At 39.8% G+C, this 19,691-nt stretch overlaps 1 protein-coding gene across 10 annotated transcripts in view; it reads right to left on the bottom strand.

The window, feature by feature from the left end:
- LOC108441428 (calmodulin-binding transcription activator 1-like) overlaps positions 1 to 19,691 on the bottom strand; it is a 435,952-nt gene that overhangs the window by 397,697 nt on the left and 18,564 nt on the right. For all 10 annotated transcript variants that reach the window (XM_037532064.1, XM_037532059.1, XM_037532066.1 and 7 more), the window contains one exon: positions 11,300 to 11,403. In XM_037532064.1, coding sequence (XP_037387961.1) covers positions 11,300 to 11,403 — 104 coding nt within the window. The remainder of the gene's footprint in view (positions 1 to 11,299; positions 11,404 to 19,691) is intronic.

The raw sequence follows: 19,691 nt of genomic DNA, 5'->3' as shown, positions 1-19,691 counted from the left end.
CATGAATCAATACTCAACAGAATTCACTCTGTTTCACTGCTACTGGAAAATAAACTGACACCAGCGGCAGTAATCCCAGAGCACACCAGAGGTCTGCTTAGACAAACACCAGCTAAATTTCCCAGCATTCCCTGTGGGGTCAGCTGGCTCACAGCATCTGTTTCCTTTGATTATGTGAAGAGGGGCAGAAGCAGGCCAGAGAAGAAAAGGACGCAGAGGAGAGGACCAGTGCCAGGCCAGATTAAGGCCGGCCAGCCACTTTTACTAGCAACGGCCACAGGGGTAATACCAGAGCAGAAGTGCTGATGTCTAGATTATTTTTGACTTTAGAAGTGAGAAAGAGGTGAATACAGAGCGAAAGGAGAGGGAGGGAGAGAGAAAAAGAGCAAGGGGTGGGGGGGCAGTATTGGATTGAGAGATTTAAAGAAAACCGTCTATGCCTCTGAGGGTGACCGCAGAAGCAGAGGACAAGGACTAGCAGACAACAGCACTTTTTACAACACGTAAAATTTTGAAGCTCACAGTTTGCTATGTGCAAGCAACTTATTGTGCAATAGCACAGACACAGCAACTCTATTAAATGTGAAAAAAGGACATTTTCAGTCATGCTGAGTTTCCTCATTTGGCTGGATTTTGGCTCACATTGACAATTAAGTGTAAAGGTAAAACAGTTATGTTTGCTCAGTCAAAGAAAAACTAGGCAACTCACTATGAGTTCACATATAAAAAGCTAATAAATCCACTGAATTATTGATTGTGAGCATAACATTTCTATTCAAAATAAGTTTAGTAAATGTTCTGAGGCATTTGTTTACACTTATTCTATACTGCCTAGTTTTCATTCGGGTTTAGATGAAATTACAGAATATAAATGTGATTTCTGCCATTCCCATCAGCATCCGGGGTGATCTTGCATAATGGGGTAAACAAAAATGCACCACAAATACATGCTGACAGCTTACAAAGTTAACATAATGTACCAGTAACATAAGCATTTGTAGAATAGACTGAATAGGGCAGGGGTGTCAGACTCCACCACCAAAAGGGCCACATTAAAAAATCTCACCAAATCCAAGGGCCAGCTGTGTTTTCATTTCGTTTTTACTTCATGTTTTGCCATAACCTGAGCCAAATGGCAACATTTAATACTTATTCAAAAATATTTTTTAGTATTATTATTTCTTTAATTGCCTATTTGTTTGAACTAAACACCAGGCATCTTATCTTTCTGTACAACCACTGGCCCATAGATTGTTATGAGAAGGAGGTCAGAATGCACACTATGTTGCAGTGCACGCTGGGGACTGTAGTGCATCTCAGTTTGAAATGGAAATAAGTTCATGGGCTGAATAGGACTGTAGCACGAGCCTGACTTGGCCCGGGGGCCTTGTGTTTGACACATGGGGACTAGAGACTAAAACAGAGATAAGATATGTAACTCCTATATAACTCTATATAACTCCTGAGGTAAATAAAGACATAAGCCAATACACTATAAAGAATTGTTTTGTTCTTTCCTAATTTTTCTCCCAAATTCAGCCATACTCAATTCTCTCCTGCTAATTTGTTGTCTCCATAACACAAAAGGACTAAGCTAGGGTGAAGGTTAGCCCTTAGAATCCGTTAGGATCAAGCTTACAATGTCCTGTCCCAATATGTTACCAACAGCTGCACCATTTCAGATTCCCCAATTTTTTTTTTACATTATATTTCAAGATAAGTAAAGTGTATTGTGAAAATGTGTTTTTGCCATGCTGCTCACCCCGAGCTCATCATCGGGAGGGAAGAGTCCTCCACATATTTGATGCCTTAAATTTTCTAGACTGGTGGGGTTTGTCATTGAGGCAAGGTAATTCAATTCAATCTACAGCTTACAAGATCATCATGTAAGCCCTGTATGCATCCTCAATGTTTGAGAAGATGCCCCGCGTGAATCAGGGCATTCTATGTACACGGATGAGCGGATTATGATTTTCCTCGCCTGCCTGATGGCCTCTTCCATCCTGCAGAATCATCTCTCTGAAGGTGGGAAATGGATATTCGGCAATGCTTGCTAAACTAAGGCCAGCAACCAGTCAAATGACGATATGACCTCCAGTGCGGAAAGCTGAATTTCATGGAACGGAGGCAGCTGTCTCGTAGTGAAAGTTTGTTCCCACACCCTGATCACGTCTCTCTCTCTTTCTCTCTCCCAGGCTTCGGAGGCGATCGTGATAGGCAGGCGTGGCAGAAAATAGCAACTGGGCTGAAGGACGTTTTGTCAATAAGTAATAACCACGCTGTATTAGCAGCATATTTAGCCATGAGAATCCCTCTAAATTGCTTTTAGGTAAAATCATTTAGAGAGACACGCCTCGGAATGCAACAGTGCATGCGGACATGAGATTTGCCCTGGTTTAACCGAGTGTGAACTTTGGAGCATCTGATTCTGAGAGCTGGGACAGTTCTTTTTTTATTTTTTATTTTCTCACCTCGATCACACTCTCTTGCGACCTCATTCTCAGAGCGCACCTCAGGCAATTGCTCTATTGCTATTCAGAATTCAAGGGTAGCCTTACATATCAGCCGTTTTCAGATGACCAAATCAGTGCTGGAACTCCAGCGACTTCAGAGAAACACACTGTACTGTACAGTCTTCCAGCCGCGATAATGTGTTTTCCAGCAAGACTGCGTGGCTTCCAATGGGGTGAGCGGTATCAAAAATGCACTTCTCTAGGTATTTAAAATTAACAGCAGGGGGTGTCAAGCAACCAATGGAGAAATACGTGGTGAGGGAAAAAGAGATAAAGGTGGGAATTGACTTTGCACTGTCCCCCAGTGCTTGCCCTCCTTTCATCTTTATCTCAGACGCCATTATCACCATGATATTTTTGCCCCCCTCCCTTGCCAACATTACTGCAGATTTCATTTTTAGTGTGGTCATTCTGGCACGCGCATTTTTCAGCTCAATAGACATCCATGTCATTACTCTCAATAAGGGCCGTTTCCCATGGCACAGTGCTGGGTATATACTCAATATATGGTGTATGGGTGGGCAATATGGAGAGAATATCACAATACTTGAAGACATTTTTATGATACACAATATGCACCCCAAAGAAGTTGGAACAGACACATTTAAAATACTATTAGCCTTAAAAAAATTAGTGGGGCAACCGTCTAAGCATTGGCCCTGTCATCAGGAGATTGCGAGCTCAATCCTTGGTGATGCTACAGTCATCCGTAGGCAAGAGAGCACAATTGGCCTCGCTCTTTCTGGGTGGAGGGGTGCTTGGGATTGGGAGAGTCTTAATTAGCGGGTAGAATTGGAGACGACTAAACTGGGAAGAAAACACTTTAACCATTTACAGTGTGGAGGTTTTTAAACTTCTTAAAAGTTCTTCACACTTCATTTACAATAACAGTTCTTTAAGGAACCAAACACTGAATGCTTGTTTAATGAACCTAAAGAAATTCTTCTATGGCACCCTTGTTGTCTGATTTTGTGCAGCAAGCTCAACAGTGAACATGGCAATACTTGGGGAGATAAACCAGAAATGGACAAAAGTGCTTTTGCCATGGTTCCTTCAGTCTGCTGGTGTTATCACATCACATCATGGTATAAAGCTTCTAGCACTTATGTTGGTGCTGCATCTTAATGCTTTTTTAAAATAAGACACTTAAAATAAGGCATAAAATAAGGCACAGCTTGCGTAATCATACAAGCAGTTAGTCAGTGTTCTTTAACTATTGAATGTACCCACAATATGCCCAGAAAATCGTATTGTAACTTAATTTATCATGATAGCAATATCATTTTGACATCTCGCCTACCCCTAATGCGTAGCCACACTTAGTCACTTTCCAAATCCCACAGGTGACGACAAATATTATGTTGGGCAGATATCTTTATGGATTAACTCAAACCTTCCTTTTCTCCATCCTCCCTCGCTCTGTCTCCTAATCTCTTGAATTAAAGCTAGTGTGTCCTGTTGTATCAAATGCATGCAAGAAAACAGAAACTCTGGACATGAGCTGCTCCTTGTTTGTGTGGCCCGTTGGCTAGACAGGCCCTGCGGTAGAGGCCTCATTATATCCAGCCCCTGCTTGTTGGGAGCATGGCATTTGGGGTGAGCCAGTAGCGAGGGCAGGAGGGAGTGAGCACTGTTTAGGCACTTGTACTCATTAAGAGCTGTGTGTGACACTGGGGAAAAATCGCTCTCCAACCAGCCTCCAGGAGAGGCTTGTTTAGCTGGACATGGAGAAGCCCAATAAATATGTTCGTCCTACACATCTTTGCCCTTCTGGCTGAGTTATACTTCTGCATCTGGGTATCTGCAAAGATGTAAGGAGTCGAGCACAGACGTTTGAGTAGGTGAACAAACAAAGACGGAAATATTTTGTTGCTCCTCTCGCTCTCTAAAAATGAATATTCTCTGGCCTGCTTTTGGAATATTTTCAAGACGGGTTGTATAAATGTTTGTAACATTACACCTTATCTGCCAGCTGATCCTTGGTCCCCCTTCTCCTCCCCATCACTCAACACGACGCTAGTCAGCACAGGTGTCTGTTAGCTGACGTAACAGATCTGGTGGTCGGCGCTTTCCTCTGAGCGCGTTCAGCTGTCCAGTGATGCTTCACAGGTCTCGGAGGAAGCCTGTGCTGCCTTCACCCTTTGATAGTATCATGTGATTGGGGGGAGTCCTAACTAGTAGGTGGAAGTGGGGAAAAAAATTGGGTAGAAAAAAAAAAAGCATTGTTGGTGTTGCATTCCCCGGATATCAATGTTTGCACATCTCTGCAGATTTACATGACACACAGTTTTGCAGATTTTGGAAATACGCACATTGTAGCCTTTGCAAGCCTCTGTTAGCTTAGCTACCATATATCTGCATCTCAACACAGAAATGTTTATGTGCATCTTCGTACAAGTATAAAACTGGAGTTATTCAACCACTTCAGCCTCTAAATAAGCCATTCTCCCTTTAAGGCTAACATAAAAACATGGCTATTTCTGCTGTTTCATCTGCTCTTTTCCATTAAATTATTTCTCAATGACGTTGTTCTGTTCGTTTGATGCATAAAACACGTGATCCAACAACTCTGATCATTTCTAGATTTTTATTTAGTTTGTCTCACAAATTGTTTTTTGAGGAAAGCACACAAATTAGAATAGAAGTCACCCATCGATTGCATTCAATACAAATGATCAATACAGAACAGTAATGAGTGCTTACTGATCCGAACTGCACTCTGAATGAGCTTGATCACAGTGCGCCCGACAATAAAGGAAGCCTCATGCATCTTTTATACAGTGATAGAAAACACAGCAACACGCAGAAACCTCAGATCCCAAAGATCCATTTCTCTCTGGGCAACATGCTCATGCATGCACCGTAACTCTGATAGCAGATTTAAACTAGTTTGAGGTGCCATTGCCAAATTCACAGGAACGCCAGTGAGACAGGGTTAATAGGTTTGTGTTTATTCTTGCAAGAAACTGCAATTCTAGTTGGTCAGAACAAAAAAGTTGGTCATTATTTTTTTCTCATAGCACATTGAAAAAGCAGAGAATTTCTGTTGAAAATGCAGATTTAAAACTTTCAAAATGAATACTAGCTTTGTGTTTGTAAGCAGAAAAGGAGATATTTTTGCCATTTTGTTATTTTATAGACATTAAAACAAACTGAATAAGACATGAAGTAGGTCATTGAAATCTACAGGTAATTGATAATGTAAGCCGTAGATCATCATAGCCATGATGTTACTAGTGAGAACACACAACCTTGAGTGTTCTGTTTCTTATTTACAACAGTAAAATAAATAAGGTAAGAAATAAACTGGGCTTTGGATGTGACATTTAATATGTTTAATGTTCAGTTCCTTCAGCCAAATTATAGTTCGTTAACAAGCAGCTTGTTGCTACGTCAGAGTAACGAGCTCCGCCCACTCGGTCTGATGCAAGCCTTGCCTTTTGAACTGCCATAATATCAAGTTTAGCTCAGTTTTGTTAGAGAAATTCTAATGGTGTTTTGTTCCAGTTAGTCTGTAAAGCATCTAACAGCACATTTTGTTTGGCGAATGGTATTGGGTTCATTTCAGGCTAATTCCAGGTTGTTTAGACATCTCCTTCAGATGTCAAAGCCTTTGCTGAGCAACAGTGTCTCAGCGGAGTGATAGAATGTTTGTGATAAAACGCTTCTCAACCAATCAGCTTGCTTGGCCAGAACCAGCTGTTGTATAATATTTAATAATTACGTAAAACAACAATATCAATTCTAGCTGTCAAACACTTCAGTTCTACCTAGATGGATAAATGAAAGCTTTGCAGATAAAGCCTCTCTCTGTCTTTCTCTTTCACACATGTACCTCCTTACTGCATATTTAATGAACATTTAGCAGTTGTAGATGCTGAAGTATTGGCCATAGTAACAGCTGTTCTTTTGTGCTTTCACCTCGTGCAAGGATTTTAAAGCGCAGGCTTGAGGGAGCGAACTGCTGTTCACAGTTGATCTGGATAAAGCAATGTGAATTACCGAAGCTCACTGTAAAAACCAATACACTTCTCTATGGTCCCTCAACTACTAGCAACATCTCCTTCTGCTGCTTCTGTTTGATCTTGCGGGGGGGATGAAGGATTATTTGCCTTCCCCATGTGGTGTCCCTGGGAGAAGAAATGAGGAATAGCGAGGAGATGGTAATCACAGCAGAAGCGAAGGCTGAGAATGGAGGTCATCTCAGTGGAGCGTAGCGGACGCTGAAACCAGCTGGTTTGAGCCCAAGGAGAACGGCAAGCTTCGGTTTACACACGGAAATTATCAAACCTTAAGCTCACCTTGAATCTCCTTTTAGCTATTGCTTGTCAGGGCAATGTATAGAACTGCTGTATATCATCAGACAGGCAAAGAAGTCATATGCTCAAAGGGGATGGAATGGTTTGCAGTGTAAATGAGAAACATTACAAAATGCTGCCCTACCTGACTGAGCTAAATATAGTTACACTAATAATCATCTACTCTCACAAAAAAAAAAAACACACAATTTTTCAGCACTTTACCTATTTTCCACTCCGGTTACGCAATGGGGAGGAAGCTTCTTGAGCACAAAGACATTTTCTATCTCTACTTTCGCCTCACATCAATCTGTTGAATTAAAACTTCAAAAAACGAAAACTTCTATATAAAAAATCCTGACAAACTCTCACAAATTCAATCTTGTTCACATCTTCTAACATCTCACTCAATTTTACAGTGCTGCCACACTACAATGGCTAAAGAAGACTTCACAAGCACGCAAGGTCGAGAAGTGTGAAACGCAACAGCTCTTTAAAAACGGAAAAGAAACAAGGAGTCCTTGGAAGTTGAGAGCTAAGGAGGGTGGAGGGTGGAGGCTTTGATAGAAAGCACACTGGGATAGCTAGGCTGTTGGCCTCCCAACACTAAGAATACGCGCTCTGAACTGAAAAGGGTTAGAGACGCATGTGCCTCGTCGCAGCATCATCCGTTCGCCTTCACAAAGCCTACCAGCGCACAAAGGGAGCACTCCTGCATTCACACATCAAAATGAACTTTCAACTACAATCCGTAAATAAACTTTTTGCGTACAAAACAACAAAACATCAGTGGGTTTTGTCTCTCATAAGTTGTGGCACTGAAGCGCAGGCGAAATTGAGTTAAAGTGGAAGGCCAAAGCCATGCACCATCTTCAGTTGCGGGTGCAGCATGTTTTATCTTCAAGAAGTTTCAGACGAAGGATTATTGAGAGGTCAAGGAAGTAGAAAGTTAGGCTCCAGCATAGGCTTGGTTTTCATTAATACACCACACTACACTCTTAAAAATAAGATTGCTTAATGATTCTTGGCTTGAATGCACAGCTAGAGGAAAACATTTCACTCATAATGTTTTTAATTTTTAAATTTTAAAACATTTTTATATTTCATTTACAAAATAAAGCCTTTGAAGAACCATCCGTGGTGGACTAATGCGCACTGTGTATCACTGACTTTAAAATACCAGCAGCACAAATTTGGCTTACATGGAACTATTTTACACATGCTTCTAGAGGCATGGGGCTTCTGAAGAAACAGAACTGTGAACAGTTATGACGTGTCAACCACTGCAGTCAGCATGATATCATTGTGGTCTTTTGCATTTCTGTCAAATTGATATTTGAATTGGTAAGCCACTATATCAAAAATATTCAGCTTTAAAAAAATTCTATATTAATAATACTCTTAAAGCTACAACAGTTTCTGTACTTTACTAAATCCAGACTGAGAATACAAACCCATAGTGGCTTGAAATTTACCCTGGGAAAGGTGTCTAAAGTCTTTAAGATATTCAGACAAATGCTAATTGTCTATTTTCGCCTCTAACATTACTAGTATTAATCTTTTTGTGTTATATCTTGCAACTTTTTAGTTGAAAAATGAATTTGTGAAGAGTTACCTGATGCCGACTGTGATAATTTCACCAAATGACACAGAAAGTTTTATTAAATCTAAAAGTTCCATTAAATCTATGAGTACACTCCCATAAAAGGCAATTATTTAAGTGTTCTTTACTAAAGACAACTGTTCTATATAAAACTCTGAAAACATAAAGGGTTCTTTGAACATGTTATATATTTTTCTATAAAGAAACTTTGTTCTTTGTTCTATAAAAGGTTCTATGTAGCACCAAAAAGGTTTTCCTAGTGTTACTCTGTCAAACTTGTAATAATAGAAAGCCCCTATTTGGTGCTATATGGAACCCTTTTCAAAAAACGTCATAAAGATCCACATACAACACTTCTTCCATCAGTCTGAAGAACCATTTCACAATGCAAAGAACATTCAAAGGACCATTTTCATGCCTAAAGGGCTCTTTGCATTGTGAAACCTTTACTAAAGAAGACTTGAAGAACCATCTATTTTAAGAGGGTAGTGTGTGAAGTGGAGTGGTATAGCTGCTATTTTACTACATGCACTTCTCATCCAGCTTGTGGTTGCCTAAAAAAAAAAACTAAAAGCTTTGAGGATCAATTGCATATCAAAAATCATTCACCGCTCAAATTCATTAGCATTATTTTTCTGACTGTAAGGTTGACATTCCTAATTTATTTAGCACCTTCACATTAGCTCTTTAAAGAGTCATTCATTGAAAACTTCTTTAGCGAACCAAAAGTGGTTCTACTCTGGCAGCGCTTCAAAGAATCCACCTAGACACCTTTATTGTTAAGTGTGTAATATTGGCATTATCATTACAGAGTGTTTTCAATGCACTTTTTAAGTCCCTTAACGTATTAATTTCTACAGTAAATTACTTTCTCTCCATAACTAATTAATAGATCAATAGAGTGAGATCAATCAAATTATTTAAAGGTTAATATCAAAGGCAAATTCTCGAGGCTTACATTTCTGAAATATCCCATTTGAAAAAAAAAAAAGATACACCCACAGAAAGAAATGCAAGCATCTGAAAGTTTTGTGTGTGCTGGAATCAGGCCAAACAGGTCTCGCCTAATCTCGGCTGAGTCTAGTTGTTTGTCTCCGAATGTCACAATGCCTTCAGGACCCAGAATGGGGGGGGTTCCAAACAACGTAGATACTTTCTGTACACATGCACTAATGCTGGCTGGAAACCAGAGAGATTTACAGCTCAAATCAACATGCAGAAACAGGCCGTCAGTGAAGACAAACAGCAACAGATTAGTTATGTAGGAAAACATAAAAAGTTCATTTTTTTCCTGTAAATATTTGTAAGTTCTTTGGGAATTAATAAAATATTAAATCATGTTTCAAATAAAATGTCAAGCATTGTAATTATAGTGACAGAAAGAAAATTCAGAAGTGAAATAAAATTGATTTATAGGCTTCATTTCATTTCTCTCCGAACAGGCATTTGCTTTTGTTAACATTCTGAAAGCTCTTAATAAATATCTGTTTGCTATCCAGCAATTCTCTGATTACTTTTCAGTCAGTATGGATGAAAACATGTAAATGATGCTTGTTTTAACGCTTTTTCAGGACTGCACTCAGAACATTTGTACTGCAGTGCATGAAAATTAATATATTAGCATGAGCATTAAAGTCAATGTGAATAGGAAATCATTTTCCTTCTACACTGTGATGTACTTCTGTGTTTCAATGATAGATGGGGTGGAGGGAGGGGGAGGTGAGACAGGATATTATTGGTTAATATGAGCCCCCCCCCCCCCCAAACCCGCTGGTACACTGTGATGTAATCAAAACTCAGAAGATTTTCAAGCTAAACAAAAGTCAATGCATGAGTATTTTGTCTTTTAAATAGCATGATATGATAAATCTTGGTTAATATGACCAGGGACATGAACTACCTATGGTATTTAGTAATACAAGAAGTTTTTAGGTAGTGCTTGGATAAAAAGGTCCATTCTGACTTTAGATTGCCTTTAATGACAACCACATTTCTACTTAATAACAATTTATTTGTGCATATGTGAAGGTTTTTTTTTAATATTATTTTTGTCATGACAATGTTTTTTCGAATGATTGAACTCTATATTCTTCCAGGTTTGACTTTCCTGAATTCGTCTTCAGGACTCTCAGCACCGGCAAGCAATACAATTTTTCAGTTTGTAATATATATATTATATATATATTATAATGTTTGATTGCTATGTCCCAAGCAGGTTAAAAAACTGAACTAATAAATCAGTCGTCAGGGTGTGTGCTGATTAATGAGCTTAGTCAGTGTTATAATTAGTAAATAGGTAATATATTGCTGTGGTCAGAAGAAAACCTTGTATATCCAAAATGGTAACTTTACTTTGAATGTAAGTCAATGGAACAAAACTTTTTTCCCAAGTCTTTTTGGGTCATTTCTTTTGGTCCATTTATCATTAAATTACACACTGTGTGAAGGGCCACAGTCATTTTTAAAATATGTCAAAAACTGAAAGACACCAAAAATGGAGATACAAGATCAACAGTGATATACATAAGTAGGTGCTTTCTAATGCATTTAATATTTGTTCCCTGTTCTGTTTGATATCACTGTGCACATTGTTTGCTCTGCTTGGGCAACATCAAGCAGTGAGCACCAGGATTAGAGCTTGTGAGCTTGCGCCCAGCAGGATACAGAAAGTCAGGACTGAGCCAAGGCCGGCGCACTTTGTTCTTACATGGCTAAAACTTCCGAAAGTAATTTGGTGTGGTCACAGTGAAAACCGAACATCGCCGCTCTGCATGAGCTGGAAATGGATTTCGACCCCCAAAAGTTCAATTAAAAAGTGTGAAAGTGCTGTGAAAGTTGGTGGGACGATTCTCCAGTACCTGGACCGATTTGAAGAGATTCCCTACCTCATTGGTGTTCCACCGGTGTCTCTCCTTGGGCAGGGAGGAGCATTTGGGCAGACATTCGAGCAGCTTCTTGGGCAGGTAGATTTTCAAATGTCCATGTTCATCTGGAAACAAAAGAAAGACGGCGCATTCAAAGCAAGCTCAGATTCACAGAGTTTAGAGTGATTTCCCATTACATCAGTACGAGTCCAGGAGATATAACCCTATTTGTTCTTACAAATCAAAACTCATTTGTCTTCTTACTCAACTAAAAATGACTGAGTCATTAGACGGAAGCCTCAGAGGGGAAACGCTAAGCTGAACTCGACCCTTGACAGAGGCTTTTCGGATTCTGTTTTAAGAAACGTCTTAAAAATAAGTCAACATAACCTGACAAAAAGGAGCACTAAGAGAAAGAAATGAAGGAAACCCAGAATAAAAAAGCGACGTTTTTTATGAAAATGTGTAGAACCTCTCACTCTGTGCCTTTTTTATTGTATGACTCTAATATTGCCCCCCCTTACTCTCTTATCATGCAAGAGTGCATGCTCAAATACATAACAAGCAAATTGGGCGACAGAGCAAAAGCATTTCAAGGTTATTGATAACCGTTTGAATCAAGGGCTCAGGCTTCTTAAGGAACTCGATGTTTAGCCCTGAGGGAGAAGGTAGTTCCACATTGCGTGCTGAGCCTGCTTATGAATAAAAAAGTGAGTGAGTGAGTGAGTGAGCGAGAGAGTGAAAAAGAGAGAAGGAGAGAAAGAGAGAGATAGACAGAAAGGGACCTGGAAGTGTGTCCTCTAGTAAAAGCATGAAGGCATTGGACGCAGAGAGAAAGTGGGGCTACAGATGAAGATAGTGTGTCTGTGGGGACTCTGCTTGGCAAGCACTCAAACTTTAGGTATAAGAACAAACAGATAGCCAGGGGGAGAAAGACACATGGTGAAGGTTAGATGACTTTACTGTTTAGAGTTCTATACTGGGATCTGTTTGTGCTTTACCTGTGCGTGAACTGTCGAACATGTAAATAATTCAGAACCATCAGAGTCTGCCAACAGCAGGAGATGAGCTGGACGGAAGACCGCTCTCTAACGCTTTCAACTCCTCTTTGGCCAATATAATCAGTCATACGATTTGATACAAGAGACGACACTTTTAATCCCTAACTTTATTCTACCTAACACATCGTATGAGTCCTTAATTGCGAGTAAATGCTCCTTTGAATGCTTCTACATATAATAAAAACTACAAAAACTTATTTTCCACCATTTTCATGAGGAAAAGAAAAGAAACGGCCCAAAAAGATGAAAAAATGTCTGGTTCCATTGGCTTACATTCAAATTAAAGGTTACAAATTACAAAGATTACAGGTTTTCCTTCTCCAGTAAAGTTACCGTTTTGGAGAGGTTTTCTTCCAGCAACAGTAATTTACAGATGAGATAAATTTACAGTTCATCTTAAAGTAGGTAAAAGCAGGCAGAAACATTGGAGCGGGCAATCAATAACCAGTCAATAGCAGATTTGGACAAAACTAAAATAACTGCAAAACACTGGTAATAATTACATTATTCTGCCTCCTCATGTAACCCTAATCCTTTCCATACAGTACAGTGCTAAGCAAAAGTCAGAGACCACCCTTCATTTATTTAATTTCCACTTCATCTACAGCCATTAAGCTCCAGTTACTTATTTTTGCAGGAGATATTTCTGAAGAGATTGGATCAAATATAATCCACTTGCATATGGAAGGGTAAAGTCAAAGCAAAATAAGTGAAAAACAGGAGTTTCCGCAACTGGAGTTCAAAAAATGATTAAAATATACAGAGAAAATGCAACTCCTAATAAATATGGAAGACCTGGCAGAACTGCCTCCATCACATAAACAGCACTTAAAGCTTTCATCTTTGAGAGAGAGGAGAAATTCAAGCTGCTTCAGATCTGAAAACGTTTCTAAGTTTCTGTCCATCCTTCCACTGTGAGAAGACGACTGTGAGTGTGAAAGGATGTGTAGCTGTCAAGAAATAGTTACTGAGAATAGGAAACAAACAAACAAAAAAGAAGAAAATAAGAAGCTGCTTGTGTTCTCACACTCTCAGATAAAAAGGTACGACTGTCACTGGGGCAGTACCCTTTTTGTCACTGTGGTGGTACCCTCAGGGGTACATCTCAGTACCTTTAGTCAGGGAACATAACTGAACCTTAATCCATTGAAATGATATTTTCTTGTACTGTCTCCACACCCCCCGTCTCGCCTCCAGGCTTTTTATTTTAATGTTCTGTTTTTAAACATTAGTTTATAAAAAGATACAAATATCTACTTTTCCACTGAGAAAAACGTACTTAAGGTACACAGCTGGACCTTAAAACCGCTGTTGTACCTTTGAGGGTAAACTTACATCATGTACCTGCATGGTACCTTTATTTCTAACAGTGCAGAAAAGGGACTGACCAGCCCAGAGTCCAGATATCAACACCACTAAATGTGTTTGGAATTACTTGGATTGTGAGAAGCAGAAAATCGAATCAACTTCTATGACTGAACTTTGGAGGCGTGGCAAAAAAAAAAGCTTGGCAATTTTCTTTTAAAAAGTGAAAGCAAGTGGCAGTTTCTTTTTTCTGATTTGTTTTCCTGATTCATTTGTAGTTATTAGTCACTTTCAGTGGAAATGAAGGGTGGTGTTTGACTTTTTTGACCGTACTGTTGTCTTTTTTCCCTTTAACTCCTTAAGATCTGCTTCCAGAGTAACTGATGTACATATACATATATATATACACAAATCAGGCATGACATTATGACCACCTCCTTGCTTCTACGCTCATTGTCCACTTTATCAGCTCCACTTACTGTATAGCTGCACTTTGTAGTTCTACAGTTACAGACTGTAGTCCATCTGTTTCTCTGATACTCTGTTAGCCCCTTTTACCCTGTTCTTCAGTGGTCAGGACCCCCATGGACCCTCACAGAGCAGGTACTATTTGGGTGGTGGATCATTCTCAGCACTGCAGTAACACTGACGTGGTGGTGGTGTGTTAGTGTGTGTTGTGCTGGTCTGATTGGATCAGACACAGCAGCTGGAGTTTTCAAACACCTCATTGTCGCTGCTGGACTGAGAACAGTCCACCAACCAAAAACATCCAGCCAACAGCGTCCTGTGGGCAGCGTCCTGTGACCACTGATGACAGACTTGACCAACACAAACTGTGCAGCAGCAGATGAGCTGTCGTCTCTGACTTTACATCTACAAGGTGGACCGACAAGGTAGGAGTGTCTAATAGAGTGGACAGCGACCACATGACCACGTTAGTGTTACTGCAGTGCTGAGAATGATCCACCACCCAAATAGTACCTGCTCTGTGAGGGTCCATGGGGGTCCTGACCACTGAAGAACAGGGTAACAAAGTATCAGAGGAACAGATGGACTACAGTCTGAAACTGTAGAACTACAAAGTGCAGCTATACAGTAAGTGGAGCTGATAAAGTGGACAATGAGCGTAGAAACAAGGAGCTGGTCATAATGTTATGCCTGATCGGTGTAGTAAAATAGATCAACACATGAACTGGAGCTTTATGTGTGCTACCAAATTTTGTATCACTACATAAAAGAAGCTCTGTTCGGTACTTACTGTTAGATGCAATTCATTTCTGAGTGAGCATTTGCACGAAGTCAATGTGGAAACATTTCTTATTGATTTGTTTTATCTAAAATAGAAAGGAAATATGTTCCTTTTCATTTGTTTGCTTGTTATATGTGACAACATAATTGATGAATCACATCATTTAAGGAAAACAATACATTAAATCGCATAAACATATACTTTTCTGCCTCCGTATTAAAGCGTTAAAGTATATTGTAAAGATCGAGGCTCTGAAATAATTTACGGAAAAGTAATGTACTACAGCCTAACATTTTGCTCTCTTTCTTCTTGTAAATGTCACATTACAATTTAGTGGAGATATAATGCAACACACTTCACATTTCTAAGTGAACTGTTCGATCCAGGATTGGCTCCCTCTAAACGGATACATTGGTTAATCTGTATTTTCAGGGAGAGCTTCTTGAGAAATGTCTGTGAGCTTCATCATTGCAAAAGCTTTCAGTTGCACAAACGCTAACGCAATGAGGACGATAAAAGGACAAGACAGCAAGCAACTTATTTATAGGGTAATTAAGGCCAGTCTATATATCTGGCACCCTTCCTTCCATTTCCCCATTGCCCATGTAGCCACCCTCCCCCTCCTTTCTTTCAGCAGGTTTGGCAGTGCGATAGACCGATTCCAAGGCCTGTCATTTACTCCCATTGTTCGGCATTAAAGCGAGGGGCTTTTAAATTATGCTGGCACTCAAGACTGTGGCTTTAGGGACGAATTTTAATCACAGTGCCACTGCCGTCTGCCAAGCGCCGGCCATCGTGTGTCTTTCTCTCGCTGGCTACACCCCATGCTGAGGCCGACGAAACATGCAGAACTGGGGACAAAACAGAGTGACAGTATCCCCACTGTGTGCGCACACACACACACACACACACACACACACACACACACACCAAAACCAAAGTAATCTGGGTGAATATCTGTAGCAGAAAAGATAAGAGAAACTTTCAGAGTTAGAGATTCAGAGTCATTACTGTTGTTTCACTGTGTCATTTAATTATATATTTACACAATCAATTGCATATTCTGTACTGGTTCTGTATTCATTTTAAACCTTTATTCATTAATTCATTTATTTCAGAGTCAAATGACGAATGCATGGCAAAATGAACGAATCTAAATATAAACAAAATTTTTTCTATTCACAAAACAAGTCTGTATGCTGTCAAGTACACTATTAGAAATAAAGGTTCTGTGCAGGTACATCTTCTGTTCATCAAGGTACAAACAGTGCAAATGTTCCCTCAAAGCTCCAGCAGTGGTTTTAAGGTCTGATTGTGATCCTTAAATCAGTTTTTCCAGGTGAAAAGATGGTATTTGTACCTTTTCATAACCAAATATTTTAAAACAGAGCAGTAGAATAAAAGCCTGGAGGCGAGGCGGGGTGTGTGGAGTCAGTACAGCTTAGAACAGATCATTGGAGTGGATTATGGTTGAGTTATGTTCCCTGACTAAAGGTACTGAGATGCACCCTTGAGGGAACCACCCCAGTGACAAGAGGGGCCCTGCTCAGAGTGACAGTTTACTACTTTTTTCTGAGAATGTAGTGATAAGCACTTCAGCCAAATGTGACATCTGCATTTGTGAGGCATTATTCAAAAAATATTTAAACACCCAACAGAAGCCTCATCCCCCACAACCTGGGAAAAAGGGGCTCTAAGGACTCTACAGTACTATATTAAATCCAGACCTTGACCACAAAGTGATAGCCGGTGACTTGTGCCTCGAAATTGACCCCAATCTACAGTCTTTAACACAGACATACAACTACTATTCTTAGCCTGGTTTCACTTCAGCTAACATTATTAGCTTAATCACGTTGTATTTCACCTCAGGACTCTTAGCAGGAAAACCGTAAGTTTGTGAAGAGTTAGTTAGCTGATGCTAAATGTCTTAAAATTCACTAAATGACGTTGAAAGTTTTATTCCAGAGTGTAAAATTAACTTACGCGTCTTGTTTATGAGCTCATTTCTGCTTCTTGTCTGGTGTGCAGTATCTTTTGGACTAATTACATAAAAAAAAAAAACTCTGAGCAAAATATAACATAGCCTGCCCTTTTGGTGTAGAGAGTTCAGACAGTTGGACTAAAGTGTTCAGACATTTTGTGGTTGTTTAATATGGTAATGTATAATGCTAGAGAGAAGCTAATCTGCATATCAAAATTTCTTTTAGGATCACTTTTAGGATCACTTTTAGGATCACTTTTAGGATGCCCCGTCCCTACTATCATTTGAAAGTTTACAAGCCACACTTTCAAAAGGATTTCAAAGCCACATGTGAGGACTAATATAAGTGATACATGCTTTCGTTATTGTTGGCTCCTGTGGATTAAAGTTAGCCCAAAAAGTGTGTGGTCACCTGTCTTTGTTTGCATTTGGCCTGGCCTTCTTAAACATGCATTTATTAACAGGAATACTGCAAATACACAATTTCAAATGCTTCAAATGTTGCTGGCCTGGATGAAAAGCAAATTTCTTATTTAGTGAGTGTTCTGGAAGCAGGGGCATGTGGTCTCTACATGAATACCAATCAGCATCAAATGCTAACGCCGGTGCAGCGTCTGCATCCAGGCCGTGTCTAACCGATGTCCGACGGTTGATCAGAGGGGTTTTTCATTACTTCCTTGCCTTTGAAAAACAGAAGGAAAATTTGCATCAAACCTGCCCTTCAAAGTCCCAAAGTAGATCAGAGAGTCCTGGCTTAGTTTTGTGCTTTACAGACATACATTAGCTCGCATCAGTCTAGCTTGCAGGGCGCTTTTACAACTTATAGCTGAGAACGCTGGATGTGGTTTGCAGAGCTCAAGGATAAAGGTCAGCAAAGTGAATAAGGAAGAGGGTGTCACCTGGACAGAGCAGACTGAAGAACGGGTGGTACTGATGAATAATAGCGCTGTATGATGGTAAAGGTACTATGGGACATTACTCCACCAATTGAAAACAGATTCCTACAGGTCTCAGTAATGGTAATGTTTCTGATTCTGTTGTAATGAAGATCGTTGATATGTCTATCACCATATCTGTCAGCAACTGCAGGCACTGAGTCCTTTGGTAAACTAGTATTTTTCTGAAAATGTGTTTAGCAGTGCAATATTTGGGTTGCGATAATTGAATCCCAAGCAGGTTAATTAACAATTCTATTTAATAAACCAGTCAATAGGACATGTGCTGATTAATGAGATCATTTAGGGTTGATTATAACTGGTAAATAAGCACATAAGTGCTTTCTGAGTCATTTTTATGTGTGGTCCATAGAAATTAAGGTTCACAAACAGTTCTTGGCTTTAAAATGGCGTTCTAAGAAAAGTGTTGATTGGTGTAGAATATTTATGTAAACTTTTAAAAAGGTTTAAACTTGCATATTTCATTTACGACATGGTTCTACAAAGAAAGAAAGGTTCTTTAGTGGATCAAAAGTGGTTCTTCTATGGCATTACTCTTAAGGACCCTTTCTGGCACCTTTAATATTAAGAGAGTACAAATGTTTGTAGCTTATTTCAATGTTTCTTATGAAATCAAGGGAGTTTGCTGCACCCTTTGCTGCAGCAACACCATCTACTCTTCTGGGAAGGCTTTACACAAGATTTTGGAACACTGCTGTGAGGATTAGATTGTGCTCAGCCACTGAGGTCAGTTATTGATGTTGAGGTCAGTTAATGATGTTGGATGATTAATTCTTGATCATAAACACCACTCTAACTCATCTCAAGGGGATTTTATTTTGTTCCATCACTCCAGAAAAAGCAGTTCCACAGCTCTACAACCCAACGCTTGTGGGACTTTATGGCCCACTAGCTGACACTTGGCACTGGGCATGGCGAACTTAGGGTTCATGTGTGGCTAATGTCTAGACTGACCAAAGGCAGATATGATTTGTTCTTAAACAAAACTTCTAAAAGTAATTTAGTGTCCATCAAGATAAAAAAACAGACATCTACAGATTCTACCACCATCTCTGTGGATCTCAGCTAAGACAGACACAGACGACAGAACAGTCGTACGGTAATGTCTTACGCAGTGAGACAACACTTTTCTCCCACACATATCATGATGAACATTCTCCTTGCACGACCGGAAACCATGGCAGCGAAGCCTGTGCCCTTTTTTCAATGACGCAAAAAGAATGAAGTGCGATCAGCACATTCAGCCCGAGCTGAATCCAAAAAGGCAAATCGATAATAATCCCCACAGAAAACGCCTTTACAAAGAATTATGCTCAAAAAATGTGAGAGAATGCTTTTTTCCCCATGTTTCTCATTATTTTTACATTATTAATTCCTTCTGCGCTGCACAGTTGAGAGCAAAATGCCAAAACATACTACAACGGATCTCAAAAAATGAGATCCTGTACATCTAATCTGCTGAGCAAAGTGTCTGTCCTGTCCAGGCAAACACAACGCAGCTCTGTCCTTACTGAGGATTAGTGCAAATCTGCTGTCCATAACGACTTTGCACGGGTGCACTGTTTGCACGCACGAGGGTGGCCTAAAACCAGCTTTCTGCCATGGGAACTGTATTAACAACGGAAAAGAATGGACACAGAGACTTCCATAACTCATCAGCGCCATGTCACTTTGTAATGAAAGCCGCTGTTTTTCCATTAAATTGTCAGTGCTGACGGACATTTTCAGTTAGCATCTGTTTATTTGTAAATGGTGTTTTCTGTTGCACGGTGCTTCACCTGTCGCAAGCGCTTTGTTTCAACCTTTCGTCAGGGGTTTAAACTGCTATCTCCTGACTTCGGACACTCTTTTATGATTC

Source organism: Pygocentrus nattereri, chromosome 21, assembly GCF_015220715.1.
Source record: "Pygocentrus nattereri isolate fPygNat1 chromosome 21, fPygNat1.pri, whole genome shotgun sequence".
NCBI lineage: Eukaryota > Metazoa > Chordata > Actinopteri > Characiformes > Serrasalmidae > Pygocentrus > Pygocentrus nattereri.
This window is presented reverse-complemented; position numbering and strand designations above follow the sequence as displayed.